A 14,882-nucleotide genomic window follows, 5' to 3' on the forward strand; every position below is an offset into this window, starting at 1 on the left:
CTTAATGATGTGAGCTTTTCCAGCATGGACCACAAATGCTAATTTAAAAATACTTTGTCCCAAGCTTGAAAGTGATGCCTCTTTCAATAAACTTATGCTTAAAATTCCCCATGTGGATGTATTATCTACAATTATCTACTTTGGCCCAGAAGATCCATCCCTGAATACACCTTTAAAGTGGCTTTAAAGGTATATTGAATCTTTTATTCCCTTCTACCTGGCATCTTATTCATTAAAGTCTGTCTCCTCATGGTTGCTCTTTTTCTGCGACTTGTCTTACAGTTTGGTGAGCTGGCCAGAATGCAAAATTCAGAAAAATTTTGTGAGCACAAGAATAATTCCTCCCTTCATGCAGGTACACAAAAGGCAGGATAGGAAACAGTATGTTTCACATCGACCCCTTTCTGAAACCAAACTCTTGAGGAGGATCTCTAGCTAAAAGCAGGACTAGCAGAGAAAACAGAAATATCTGGGAAGTGTTAAGAGGTCTTCAGAAGCAGAGCCTTAGAGGTAAATAATGTTATACTGAACATTCATCCTTAGACAAAATGTTTTAAGGTGGAGGAACCTTCCAGAATTTTTCAAATCACAAAGACCTGTTAAATTATTTTGATGTCTTTTACAGATAAAATTGAATAACACATCTTACTGTATATCCTTATTCATTCAGTTGGGTCCTGTCTCTCTCTGCTCTTCCTAATCCACAAAAAAGTTTTCTCTTGACGTTTTGTCAGGGACTGGAGAGGAAGGGTGAGTCTGTTGGTTGAATGCTTGGCTATGTTTTTAAATTGTGTTAAACACATCAAAAAATATCATAAAGATCAAATGGCTTTGTTTTTTTCCTTTTTTCTTTTTTTTTCTGTCAAGCAGAAATAATAATGAATGCGACAGATCAACATGAAGCAAGAAAAAGTGAGACTGCCCTGATTAAAAGTCATAGTTAACGTAGGATTTCTGGGGAGGGGGAGTTTATGTGATTGTCTGACTTCCACAGGGAGTTTTTGGTGCTATCAGCTTTCTTCTTTTCCTTTCTCAAATGGTCGTTCTACCATAGTATGGACATTTCCACATACATATATACCTAAAGGAAGATGTATTGATTTCTAAAGCTGATTACTGAGTTATCCAAGTTGACCTCTTTTAGCAATATAGAAACACTTTTCAGATTTCTTTATTGTTTTCAGAACAACAGCTAAGGGAGGCAGGCTTGAGTTTAACAGCAGTAGAAACTGGGAATTCCTGTGTGCTCTTATGTCAACTTTTCTATAGCCATATTCACTAATTTCATTTTTTCACTGCTCAGTTTTAGCTTAAATGTTTTTAGAAGAATAGTATTTAGTAGCACAAAATCTTGTTCTGTATGAGGATGTATACTCAACTGCCTGGCTACGTGCACCATAAGCCTGTGGTATGACCCATAGCACGTGAACAGGAAAAAAAGTATGTGTATATCAAATGCAGCTCACATCTTCTACACAGGCAACAGGCCTGGCGGTTTCTGAATTTCCTATCCATGTCCATATGCAAGTCTGCATGTACTTTACAGTTGATGCAGGAAAAACAAACATGACGTCTGAGCTCTGGCTACAAGTATAATTAGCTCAGCCTGTTCCTCATGGCCCTTTTTCCAAGCAACAATTTAGGAAGACGCACGCTGTATTAGTAGGTCTGATACTGGCATGCAGCTGCTCTTAGCAATCATCTTTTCCATCGCCTCCTCCAAGATGTAAAGTACATCAGGTAAAGATAAAATATCATAACTTTCAAGGCATTGCTGAGGCTGAGTATTATGTTCCTTTTTCGTAGAATTGAATATATGTTGTAGGAAGAAAAAAAACGGACTCCAAAAAGTTACCTGGAATTTATTCTCTTCTTAGTTCTGTAAACATTGCAAACCACTTAAGCTTCACTCTCCTGATTTATGATGTCACTAGAATTCCTCCACAAAATTATTTTCCAGGAAATCACTGTAGATCATTTATTACTGTACATAATGTGTGTGCTATTGGTATAATGTTTGACGAGAAAACTCATATTTCTAAATGCTTTGAGGCTGATGGTGGGATTAATTCTTTTAGCAGGTTAATTTAATGATTTTTATAAAATGAAGCTGACCTATAATTTATATGTAGTATTTCAATAGCATACACCGTTTATGTGCTGTACCCATGTGCCACTGATGCAGCATTCTTTTGTGGTGGCTGAGCTCAGCAGCTGCTGTATCTTTCCTGCTGTATGATTTTTGTTTGGGTTTTTTTTTTTTTCCTCTTAGGATTTGATACCAGCATTTTGCCAATTTGCAAAGACTCACTTGGCTGGATGTTTAACAGGCTTGATACGAACTATGACCTGTTGCTGGACCAGTCAGAACTTGGAAGCATTTACCTTGACAAGAATGAGCCATGCACCAGGGCGTTCTTCAATTCTTGTGACACATACAAGGACAGTTTGATATCTAACAATGAGTGGTGCTACTGCTTCCAAAGACAGCAAGGTAAAAGATGCGAACAACCTGCATATGTATATGACTGACCTTTTTGTGGTGCTTTATCTTTTTTTAACATACTAAGAAGATTACAGTGAACTTACAAGCTCTTAAATGCTGTACCATAAATTTGTGTTAAGGTTTTTGACCTATTGTGAATACCTAAAATGAAGTAAAAAAACCCCAAGCAAACAACCCAAGCTAAATGGAAAGGCTTGCTAGAAATTCAAGGATTCTAAATAAAGTGCAAAACAGCGGCTAATGCCTTTACAGCATTATTGTTTCTCATGCCAACTTCCAGTAAGTATGCAGAAGAAAGAGACCAAAATAAAGAACAAAATGACTTAAATTATTTCTTTCCCAATCTGCTTTGCCTACATCATAAAATAAACTTTTTTATTGCTGAAGTAGGGCATCTTAATGTTCTATTTTGTGACCCTATTAAAATAACTGAATGAACATTATGGATAAAGTTATTTCCAGTCATTTGGACCTAAAACCAATTGATTTTTACTGCCTAGATGAATCTCTTCTTAATGTGATTTGGTTAAACAAATAAACACAACCTATAAGCATTATTTTCCTGAGGATCATATAACAATTTTAGATCTAGGTGAGACATCACGTAAATAGTATAATCAAACTAGTTGTAATGAATCCAAAAATTTACTCATTAAATATTGGCTGAAACTGGACAGAATTGCCCCTTCATTTTTCTTACTAACATGAAGGAGATTTTCAAAGGAATAAATAGTGACCAGTGTCCAAATTTCTACTGCCAGTAGAAGAGATAAGACTGATTTGGTGAAAAGTTTGCAAAGTCAGTTCAGCCTTTTTGAAAATTTTAATATCAGTTTTTAAATCTCACTTGTGCCTTTAAAACTCTCGTGATAAATTCCCATTAGCACTCAGCATCTATGGTTTGACTCTGATTTCTGTGGAAATAAAGATTTTTATGATGCCACATCTGCCAGTTGTAAATCTGAACAAAAATAAAGCTGTACTTCTGTAGATACATACTAAATAGCAAACTTTTTTCTTTGGTAACTTTGTAGTTAAAAAGTTAACAATTACTCTTTCAAAACACCTTGTTTGTTTTGTAGTGGAACAATATTTTGGCTTTTATTTTTATAAGCATGTATGTATTGCTAACAAAATTAGTAAATGAAAAATAACGCATCCCAGAGGTAAAGTGGTTCTTAAAGTACAGAACATAATTTTTTTTGTTTGGTTGTCTTTAAAATAAAAAAACCAACACCACAATCATTTCAGCTTAATATATAAACACCCTTACTCTTTGGAGGGCAGCATAATTCTTTTCAATTGTCAGAGAAAGTACAGCACCTAACATGTGGCCTAATAAGATCCAAGGTTCTTCTATCAATTGGCTTTTCTACCGGTTTCATATAATGTGTGTACAGCATAACCAGGGCATTAAGAAAGCACTTCCACAGATTAGTTTCAAGTAGTTTTGCATTCTATAGCCTACAAATAATGTTTGTCTAAAATACTTGCTCAGTGTACTGCTCAAACCCAAGGATGGTATCATAAAGACTGATCTAAACACTACTGAATTATACTAATGGTACCCTGAAGACTAAAAATCTGGGATCCGGCTTTCAGTGACACTGTTTCTCCCCATTGCAGAATCCAACATTAGCAAGCTTTTCTTCCCTTTTTACCAGTTTCCTCACTGTCTTGACCATGGTGTTGTGTTAAGGTGCTGATTTAAAACATATTAGATAGCTTTCGATACCACACTGGGTTTGACCATATAGTAAAAAAGACGTATCCTCAACATTGTAAATGAGGTGAAATCTCAGTTTTGGCAATCCTTGAGGATTAAACATGCACTCCATCCCTCCAAATTAACATTGTCAACAGAATCTGTGTTCTCCTTTTTTGAAGGTGTAAGGAGAAAAAAAGGGCTTATCGTCTTGTCACATCTTATTATTAGCTCTTGCACAACTATCTGAGTCCTAACTCCCTAGTGTATTAGTGACCCACTGAATTCTCTATTCATAATTTGCAGTGTTATGCTAAACCTTGTAATATGTTCATGTTCGGTTATGTTTTACTTGATTGAACAATCTAAATAAGACGTTTAACTATACCTTTTCTATTAATAGCAAAGAGATGGCTAGGTAGAGAAATTCAGTTGCTTCTTTCTGGTGTTTACTAAAATAAGTTGCTATTAACAGAATGCTTCAAGCCATGTAGACAGCTCTCTCTATTCATTGAGCTTAGTAGGTGCTTTTTGGGCAGATGTACAGTTTTACAGCACTGCTGTTGATTAACAGTGTTCAAAGTGAATACCAAATTTAGTCAACATTGTATTATATTGGGATAGAAATTCCATTGTGCTTTTAAAAAATACATAGTATTTGCTTGAGTCATTATCTGAGAAGCCCTCTTGCTCTTTGATCTTAGCTTCACAGTTCAAGATTGTCAGGATCAGACAAGTACTTGCAACTTTTCTTCATTCTTTCTTTCTGCTTGAGGTCTGTCATGCATTACAGTACACTAGACCCATTACTGCACATTACTCAAAACTTCTAGTCAATATAAGCAACTTCTTATGAATACTTAAGTCATATCTTTCTTGCTCAGAAAAAGATCTTCCTGTAGTAGCTGTCCCGCCTTGACTAATGCCTAAACACTTACGTATGGCTCAGTGGTGCTTATTGCGTTTTTTCTTGGCCTTATTCTGCTTTAAGTGTAGTTTAGTATTTCTGAGATACATCCAAGATACTATAATGCATTTCTGCAGTACTTCAAAATCTGCACTTTGCCAGTGCTCTTTGCAAGTCTTCCTGTACGCTTTGGTAGCTATTGCCCTCTAGTTTCAACTACAATTCATGCAAGTGCTTCAGTGCCCATCTTCAGAACTTACTTTCTTAGTTGTTTGACACTAGCTTAACACTTTAGTGCTTATCTAAATGCTGAGGCACTTGCAGTGTTGGCCTTTTTATAGGTTGAATTTCTTTCTGCCAGTACTTCATCATTATTACAGCCTTGTTTTTGTTGCATCACTGCTTCAGAGTAGGAGAGTACCCAATTTTGCTGGGAATATTAATGCTTAGCAGCTAAGTATTTCTTTACTGCAGGCCTCTGCATGGATCTGTTAGCCCAGCACTTCTCCAGATGCCTTTTTCTTACAGACTCTTCTGTCTGTCAAGGCTGGAAGACATCTTTATGACTTTAAAACTAGTCCATCTTACAGAGGAATGGTAATTATCATGACTCATATTTGTTACATCAGTCTTTTCAGATTGCAGGACTTCAAATATGTTTATAGATGGTTCTAAAGGAAGGTATAACGTGTCTTAACACATAATTGAAGTCCCCAGAAAGATTTCTTGAAGTGCAGCATTGATGATTCAAATCCCTAAAGTTCAAGCCTTGGTTGTCCAAGAACGATTATAATACTTGACCCCAAGCACCGGCAAGGCACAACATGGCAGCCTAATCTGCAGTGGACCATATGCCAGAAGCTAGGGGCTCTGCCAAATATTATCTACTTGATAGATGGAAAATCACTGTTTTGTAGCTGAGTAAGATGGAGAATCTGTGAAAGCTGGAGGCTCACTGTGTGGGTAGCAGCTCCTTGAGACAAATCTGTTAAAAATCCTAGGCATTCTTTGTCAAATCTACCAGTTTTACTCCCATTGCTCTGTTAATGTGCCTCTTTTTGGTAAATCAAAGCTTAATCGTACTAGCCTTGCAGCACCTCTTGACACAACTGAATATTGATGTCTCAAGGGCCAGTATTAATACCATGGGATGCTCTGGTGTACATCAGTACTTCGAGCACTGAAGAACTGTGGATGGCTGCTGTTAAGTGGTTCATGAAGCACTCGTAGCAACGCAGTGATATTGTCAGAAAGACAATTCCTGCCACATCTGTGGAAGTTGGTTAAGGATGAAGAAGATTAGGTCTCTTATTTGTATTCAGATATCAGAAAGACTGATGCCAGATTCATTTCTATTTCAAAGGAAGCCACCACACTGATTTTTGTAAAGGAATTTTTTCTCCTTGGCTCAAGACTCCCAAAAGTTGTCCAGCAACACTTCTTTTTTTATTGAAATAAATTCAGAAATCTAAAAGAAAGCTTTTCCAAACTCAAGAACTAACTGGAAAATAAAAAGGGAAGCATTATGACTGGGGAGAGAGGAAAAAGGATATGCTGTGGACCAAAAGGAATTGGTTGTACTTCTAGCCTGCCATTCTCTTTGACAGTTTTAAGCACCAGAGTGATTTAGTATTGTTAAGAGGTTTTGCTGCTTTTATCCTGAGAAGCAAAGCTTAAGTGTGAATCTTGAAGACCTAGCTTCTGAGAAGAAGAGAGTTTTGGGTAAGTAACTTTCTCATATTGCCTTGTTACCTTTTGGTTAGTGGTATTCCTTTTTGTAATGATACCACCAAAGATTTATAGCTGTAAATGAAGAGTTTTTTCTTTAGGAATAGTCCACCATTTTTACATTTCCACATGTTAGTCCTCATGTGTGTAACTCTGTGTTTCTAATTTAGGATTTTTTTCCACAGAACAAAATACATGTACTTTTCCTATTTGACTAGTTCTTCTCCTTCAGCATATGTCCCATCCATGAAAAATGGGATGGGATGGGATGGGATGGGATGGGATGGGATGGGATGGGATGGGATGGGATAGAATAGAATAGAATAGAATAGAATAGAATAGAATAGAATAGAATAGAATAGAATAGAATAGAATAATTTAGGTTGGAAAGGACCTTTAAGATCATCGAGTCCAACCATTAACCTAACGCTGCCAAGTCCACCACAATCCTAGATCCTTCTAGCCTGTGGTACTTGTGTGCATAAATGACTATCATTGTTTAGATTACTGATTTATTGGAAATACCTTTGGTTTAAGAAATAATTGATCCTCAGAATGTTGTACAATTAAGAGCTTAACTCTTTAAATATCAGGAAAGACAGAAACCTTAGTTTTGAAAGCTAATGAACATCTATGGCATACTAGCATGCATGGTCATCATCAAAGCACTTCTCACAACAAGACATGTAAAACTTTATATAGCCTCAGCAAATACTCAGAGACTAAATACTTAAAACCCAATACCCATCCAATGATGTCAAGTCCCAGTGGTTTTCAAGAGCACACACAGAAAATTACCTGATTGTCTGGAAAGACATCTCTTGAAAATTTGTTCTGGCACTAAGACTCCTGTGAACAGTATTTTAAAAGTAGAGCCTACTTTTAAGGCCTTCACTCTAAAAAGAATCATTATAGATGTAGTGTGAAAACCTGGCCCACCAGAGTCGAGGCTACTCTAAATGTTTATAAGCTTCTTTAAATTTATGGGATATGTAAATAGCATTTAAAATGTAAAGCCAAGAGAAATTAACAGCCTGTTGTCAGTAAGGGGTTATTATTGTCTTCCAGTTTCTGTTTACTCTGTTGGACTTTTACTATATTTCAGAAGGGAACCTTGAGTTAATTGCATAGCAAAGATGTATTCTAAATAATCAGGGTCTACTAAAATGGAAAATGCATTTAATATTCATAGAATGTGAGATTTTAGTGAGATGTTACCAGAATATTGTCTGGGAACGGTATAAGCTAAAAACACATGTGGGTAAACTCAGTCATACTATTGCTGATTCAGAATGAGAAATGCCTTTGTGCTAATGATCTAATGTAGTATGCAATATCAGTGTTCAGAGATTAATACTTTGCTGTCTTTGATTCTTTCACTTATTCAACAGTAACATATACACACATTCATGTCTTCCTTCCTTCGCGTTCATGGGGCATACTGTGACTTGCTTTTATAGACAGCAGAAAATTAAATGATTCAGAACTGGAGTAAGCTATAGCTCTGAAGAATGGAAAACTGAATTTTAATACCTGTTCTGCCTCTTAGAGCCATCTAAAGTTTGGCCACTGTTTTTAACTTAGTTTGCTGAACATGGGGCTTTGTACCATGGGATTCAGTCTTAAATTGTTGCAATAGAATCACAATCTTGCAGACTTCAGTGGAGAAAATTCTTATTTTCTTAGTGTAGTATGTGAAATAAAAAACTTGAACGTGACTTCTAAGAAGGACAAAAGGCAAAGAATTAAAAAGAGCCATCCTGTTCCTAACCAATACGTGAGGCAAGCTTCACAGTCACACTCTGGTTTCTGTAGACTGATAAAATAGGGTGTGATAGAGTTACTGTTTTGGTCTAGCATTCCTTGATCCTCCAGACTAGTGACTAGGTGCTCACTTAAGCTGGGTTAACTGGGAGTGGCCTTCTGCACAAATCCATGGTGGTGCTCTAATTCATAATTCTGGAGCTGTAGCAAGGTGCAGTAATTTTATTTCAGAGCTTAGAACATGACTACTCATGCAGGATGCGTGTGTTTCTTAAGATCAGTAGTTAAAGTGACCTTAGAATGTAGCAAACTGTGAAAACTTAGTCATATGCTTTCTTTCCTAGATACAGTGTAATCTGTTTAACATTTTTATGTCATTTTAGACCCACCTTGCCAGACAGAACTCAGCAACATTCAGAAACAGCAAGGAGGAAAGAAGCTCCTAGGTGAGCCATAGATCATTCTTTTGAAAGTTTTATTGCTTACATAAATAACCCTAGTGAAACAGCAACATAAAATCAATATTAATCCAACAAAGATAGACCGCAGTAAATTCCAGCAACAAAATTTATGGAATTTTTGAAAGCTATTAAACTTAGTTTTATTACCTTACCTACCAAAAGATATTACATCTGTTTTATTACCCTAATAGAAGGTACGTTTTTACAGTTATAGAGGCGACATTCTAAGGCACTCCTAAATTAGTATCTGTGCTGATCCTTTACCTGTAATATTCTTTAAGTGATTGAAATCTTTGTTGTGAATCAGTTTATACTGTATCAGTATTACTGAAATGTAAAATCTTCATTTTACCGTTAGCCACTGTATAAAAACTGCAATAAAAGGCTTGGCCCAAAGTAGTCAAAACTGTATTTCTGCTAAGGATGGTTTCTAACAACAGCTATACACTTCAAAATGCTTTCATGTGAATGTTTCGTTCATTGTGGTTTGTCTACATTTTATGTTTCTTTCAAAAAGTCTCTGTTCACTCCAAATGAAAAATAGTGGATTATTCAGCCTTAGGCAAGTCACTGCCTCACAAAATAAGTTCCTGATTGTGTCTCTTGTACTCTTAGTGGGGAACCCTTTTGACCTAGAGTCTAATTTGCCTAGGTATTTTGCATATAAATGCAAATTTAACATTCTTTTTTTACAGTTGTTGTTGATAAAATTGGTGTGTTACACTGCATTTGTCTTCTGTGGTGGAGTAATTAAATATTAGTAGGTAACTAAATGGATTGTAAAATAGATATTAAATAAAAATAGCTCCTAAGTCTTGTAGCAGATACTTGTTAGTCCAGGAAGCCTGGCCCTTATTATTCAGACTTGTTTGTACTCCACAGATTATAGAACATCCCATTCAGGGTTGGGTGCTATATTTGAGCCTTTCCCCCAGAATACAGTGAAGATCTTGACTGAGACGTTCAGGGAGTAAGGAATATGTGTCACAGGATCAATGAAAAATTTAAAGGAAGATTGGTCACTTTATTTCTTGAAATCAGTCCGAGACTGATACATGTTATTTTCCCTCCGACATTTGATATATTCGGTCACTTTCTGCTTAACTGAATTTAATAATAGTAAACCAATCAGCATAGAGTCTGGAATGAGGAAACAGCAAAAGGTAGTGGCTTTCTGCTATAATTGTTACATTGGCCAAGAGGCGGGTTTTAACATTCAATATTTATATATCACAGGGCAGTACATCCCCTTATGTGATGAAGATGGGTATTACAAACCAAGTCAGTGCCATGGGAGTGTAGGGCAGTGCTGGTGTGTTGACAGATACGGTAATGAGGTAACAGGATCCAGGACAAACGGTGTGGCAGAATGTGGTAAGTTAAGAACCCTTTGTGGCATTTGGTTTAGGGCCGTTATTCCCTTTGATTGCCAACCACATTAAATTTCTTCAGTCAGAACAGATGTGGGACCCAACTGCATGGATTTTGAAACAAAAAATAACGAATTATAATTTGTTATTGTTATTACTTCTTTTTTTTTTTTTTTGCAACTCCTATCACTGTGTCAGCTACTAATAGACCTCATATATGTGCTTGGCATAGTGTATATAAATTTAGGGAAAATTAATTACCTAGAGCAGCATTAGATAAGCCCCAAAATGCTGGATGAAATCCCTTTGGGTAATCAGCATGCTAGTGAATTCAATTTAACTTTTTTTTCAGTTTATGTTTGAGGGAATTGCCAGAAGTTCCTAGCACGCTAAATCTTCCCTTATTTTTCCCTTCCCTGCAGCACCATACAACTTCTTCCAAGAATTCCCATGTCACCTTTATTTGATGTCCCAGATATAAAAAATGGCAATAAAATATTCCTTTTTTAAAAAAAAAAAAAAGTCTTACATTACTCCTTTCTACTTCTTTTGCAACCAAAGAACATAGACTGAAACAAGGGTAAATTTAACACAGTATTTGACATACAAGCTGAGGCCTATTGTACATCTAATCCAGGATCCTTTCTAGATAAATGGACAGTTCTAGAAAGTTCAAGACAATATGTAAGGACTGAACAATAGACAGTGTATATTATCAGTAGTCCTTATTGTCATCTGTAAGTTGGACTTAAATCTCTTTCAGTTGTTCCTGGCACTCATTATAGTTCTACAAATCCATAAAATTTGCCTCCTTTTGTTAATATTGAGAAATTCTTCTCTATTGAGGTAGTTTTATTTTAAGACAAAGGAATTTCTGTATTATTTATGTTTTATTTCTATGTCACACTGTGTAGATTAAAATAAGTAATTGTCCCAAAGCTAAATATTCTGGTATGCCTTTTGTATGCCTGTGTATATTATACTATAAATATGTAGTGTATCTTGTGTATGTTTTCTATAACTATCACACCTTTTTAGCTATCGATTTAGAGACTTCAGGTGATTTTGCCTCTGGCGATTTCCATGAATGGACAGATGATGAAGATGACGAAGATGAAATAATGAATGATGAAGACGAAATTGAAGATGATGATGAAGACGAAGGAGATGATGATGTTGATGATGACGATGATCATGATGGATATATTTGATGATATTAGGGGGTCCATGAGTTGTACCTTTCTAAAATTTACAAGATGACATTTCATAAAATCCCTTTGCTCTCCAAGATCAAAAGGATTCTAACAAACATGTATATTTTGTATGATTATTTCAAACATTGCAGCTAGAGTCATAGACTTTTTTTGTTTAAATAAGAATAATTATATTATGTGCTTTTGAGTTTTTAAATGCCTTTGCGCTGAAGAAGACACATTGGAATTCTAGCCTGAAGAAAGAAATGTTATGTGCTACTGAAAATATAGCAAAACACACTATAAAGACAGCCAGTCTCTTTAAAACTCCAGTGAAAAGGTATTTGCCCTTACTTGGAACTGTGCATGTCCTCTTCAGAACACATACTGTAACTTAACTGTAGTTCTGTCAGTGTTTTAGGCCCTGCGGGCTTTGCAAATTGTCCATTTAATAAATCAAAAATCTGTTACAGTAGAAAAATATCGGTGCACGAGTAGCATCTCACCAGCCTTTAATTAACCAAAGGTATGGAGAAAAATTATCAGGAGGGAAAAATAAAGCAAAGTCCTCCTTTGTGTTTGCATTTGTAGTTATGTTTTTATTAGGAAATGGCTAGGTTATTGAAAACTTCCAATAGGATTTTTCAAAAGCAGTAGCATGGACAAGCATCAATTCTGTAATTCTAAAGTTTTCTTGTCCTTCCTTAACTCTTTTCTTTCATGTCAAGGTTGTATAGGCTTTATCATTATTTACTCAAACATTGCTTCACCTTTTGTTGTTTCTCTGTATTTCTCTCTAATCAGATTAGCGTAAAATATTTTACATGGGGAAAAAAATTTGCTTAAAATTATATTACCTTTATACATTACTGTATTTCAGAGTATTGGCACTTGCCCCAAGGTAGTTTTTAATAAATGTATAATGATACTTTTTATTTTCTTAATTCAGGAAATAGTTTTGCATCTTTATCTTAATTCATGTTGTTTTCTGTTACTAGTGCAGAGACTTAGAGAACGTATTGTAAAGGTGCCTTGCAAAATAGAAATAGAGAGGTTTTAGCATGCATACCAGTATAGGATGTTAGGCAATAGCTAAGCACACCCAATTACCAAATTAATACCAGTATAGGTACTGCTGCTGGAATGAAGAAAATGGGTTATTTTAATTTTTTTCCTATTGTTATGTAATTACCATGTGGACTAGATTATAATTATTGTGTAGAGTAGCACTTAAGATCTGACTGTAGAGAAGATTACTTTAATCACTGTATTTATGTTAGCATGTTAATTAATTGTGTAGACATTTTGGGACTCCACCATCTTCATTCATATCGTATCTATTGCTTTCTACCCACAATAAAATTGACATGACCTGTATAATGTAATAATACAGGTTGTATAATTTCAAAATTGGATCACTGGTTTCCCATCGTTCATTAAAAGGAAAATCAGATTCTTATTTGAATTAATTTCTACACATTAAATACTAAATTTAATGTTTATCCTATGTAATATTGAAAAGTATAATGCATTTTCTTTTTTACTGTTTCTGTATAGTTTGCAAAATAAAGACTCTTGTAACCAACCTTTGGCCAGTATAGCCCATCATTTTGACTTTTTGCATAGTTTGAAATTTTGAAACAGAAAGAATTCATGTTTCAGATACATTTCACCTATTAAAATATGTATTTATTTGTATAAAGCCATTTATTAATGTTTTGTTTCCAGTAAAGAATTTTTGACTAAGGCAAAACCCATAGGGAGCTTTTATTTTTCTGTATTTTTTCCTGAATTTTCTATAGCTTTGTTATGTACTTTTATGACATTGTCTTCATTACATAGTAAAGAGCGAGCGAGCTATTTCTTTTCAAACTCTGTCATAATTTGTGGGGCATAGCTGTATTATTTTCTTAAATAAAAGTAGTTAAGAGTTTACCATTCCAATATAGTGGGATTTTGTCAGAGAACAGTTTCTTATGGCTGAAATTAACTGATATATAAATTGATTTTAAATAAAGAAGCTAAAGAAAAAATGTTGTCGTTATTGGCTGATGTAGCAAGTACTGTTGTGGGTTGTTTTTGTTTTCTGATATGACAAATGGTTATTAGATGACAAATTAAAAATGGATTTCATTAAAACTTGTGATATTAGGCGAATTATAGTATGGGAAGAGAATTCATAATATGTTTAGCCTAATGGGATTACAGTATGAAGACCATTCTAAAATAAACTGTCATGCAGAGGAGCACAGAAGAAGTTTATATTCTTTCTTCCCTGAAAATTCCCCACTGAACTGGAAGAGGAGGGAATATGCATGGATTTTAGTCCCTGAGTATCAAAGCTACCTATCATAAAGTCAGAAGTAAGTCAAGATAGCTAAATTTACTGAAGAACAGTGACAATGGAGATTCAGGGTCATTTTGGAGAATTTTTGTGGTCCAAAACTAAAACAGCAACAACAAACACTTGAATTGTTTCTCATTCATGAGGAAAAGCCAGAGAAGAGATTGATAGTGTGAGACTTCCTTTGGAAACATCCTTCCTTTTTAAAAAAAAGGGTAAATTTTGTCTATGGATTAATGTTATGGTGTTGATTTGCTTTCATGATACCAAATGAACTGGAAACTACTTCATTGCAGCATTAAAGAAATGCATGAAATCAGGAGCAGGTAGAACAAATAAAGGCAAAGGCTGATAATGTAAAATCACTAAATAACTAAACCATTCAGAAGCTTTTCCTTCTTTCCATCATATCCAAAAATTTGCAGAGGGGTATGTCCTCATGAGTACTGTCAGGCAGAAAGCAGTAGGGAGCCCTTGGTTTTAAAACGTCATTATTTTTACAGTGTCGTTGTCATCTGTTGTTGTTTTTTCTTGATCTTATAATTGTGCACATATATGTGTACTTATAAATATGCAAAGATACTGATATAGATTTGGAGATTTTCAGACACAGTGATTAATCCTTGTGCTCTTCTGAGAATGTGTGGAGTTATAATTCTCAGATTCATTGAAAAGTAGGGAATACCGAGTTCAATGAAATCAATTATATAGTCTTTGAAGGGAGTATTTCAGGTCAAGCCACATAAATATGCTTAGTTTAAAAGCAAATGAGTTAACGTCGTTAGTTTGCTTGTACACAAGTTGGATTATTGTACAAGACTGAGGAAGATGGACCATAATGATAGTAGGAAAATTTTTACTTGTTTTGTGCACATGGGCAAGAACTCGATTTCTTTTATTATTA

General features: G+C 35.1%; 1 protein-coding gene across 2 annotated transcripts in view; it reads left to right on the plus strand.

Moving 5' to 3' along the window:
* SPOCK3 (SPARC (osteonectin), cwcv and kazal like domains proteoglycan 3) overlaps nucleotides 1–13,645 on the plus strand; it is a 241,694-nt gene extending 228,049 nt beyond the window's left edge. Inside the window, exons 8-11 of one of the 2 annotated variants that reach the window (XM_075500342.1) lie at nucleotides 2,273–2,494; nucleotides 8,994–9,056; nucleotides 10,308–10,445; nucleotides 11,480–13,645. In XM_075500342.1, coding sequence (XP_075356457.1) covers nucleotides 2,273–2,494; nucleotides 8,994–9,056; nucleotides 10,308–10,445; nucleotides 11,480–11,652 — 596 coding nt within the window. In that variant the 3' untranslated portion in view covers nucleotides 11,653–13,645. The remainder of the gene's footprint in view (nucleotides 1–2,272; nucleotides 2,495–8,993; nucleotides 9,057–10,307; nucleotides 10,446–11,479) is intronic. The other variant, XM_075500343.1, reaches the window with a different exon arrangement.
* The last annotated feature ends 1,237 nt before the right edge of the window (nucleotides 13,646–14,882 follow it).

Source organism: Mycteria americana, chromosome 4 (assembly GCF_035582795.1).
Source record: "Mycteria americana isolate JAX WOST 10 ecotype Jacksonville Zoo and Gardens chromosome 4, USCA_MyAme_1.0, whole genome shotgun sequence".
Taxonomy (NCBI): Eukaryota; Metazoa; Chordata; class Aves; order Ciconiiformes; family Ciconiidae; genus Mycteria; species Mycteria americana.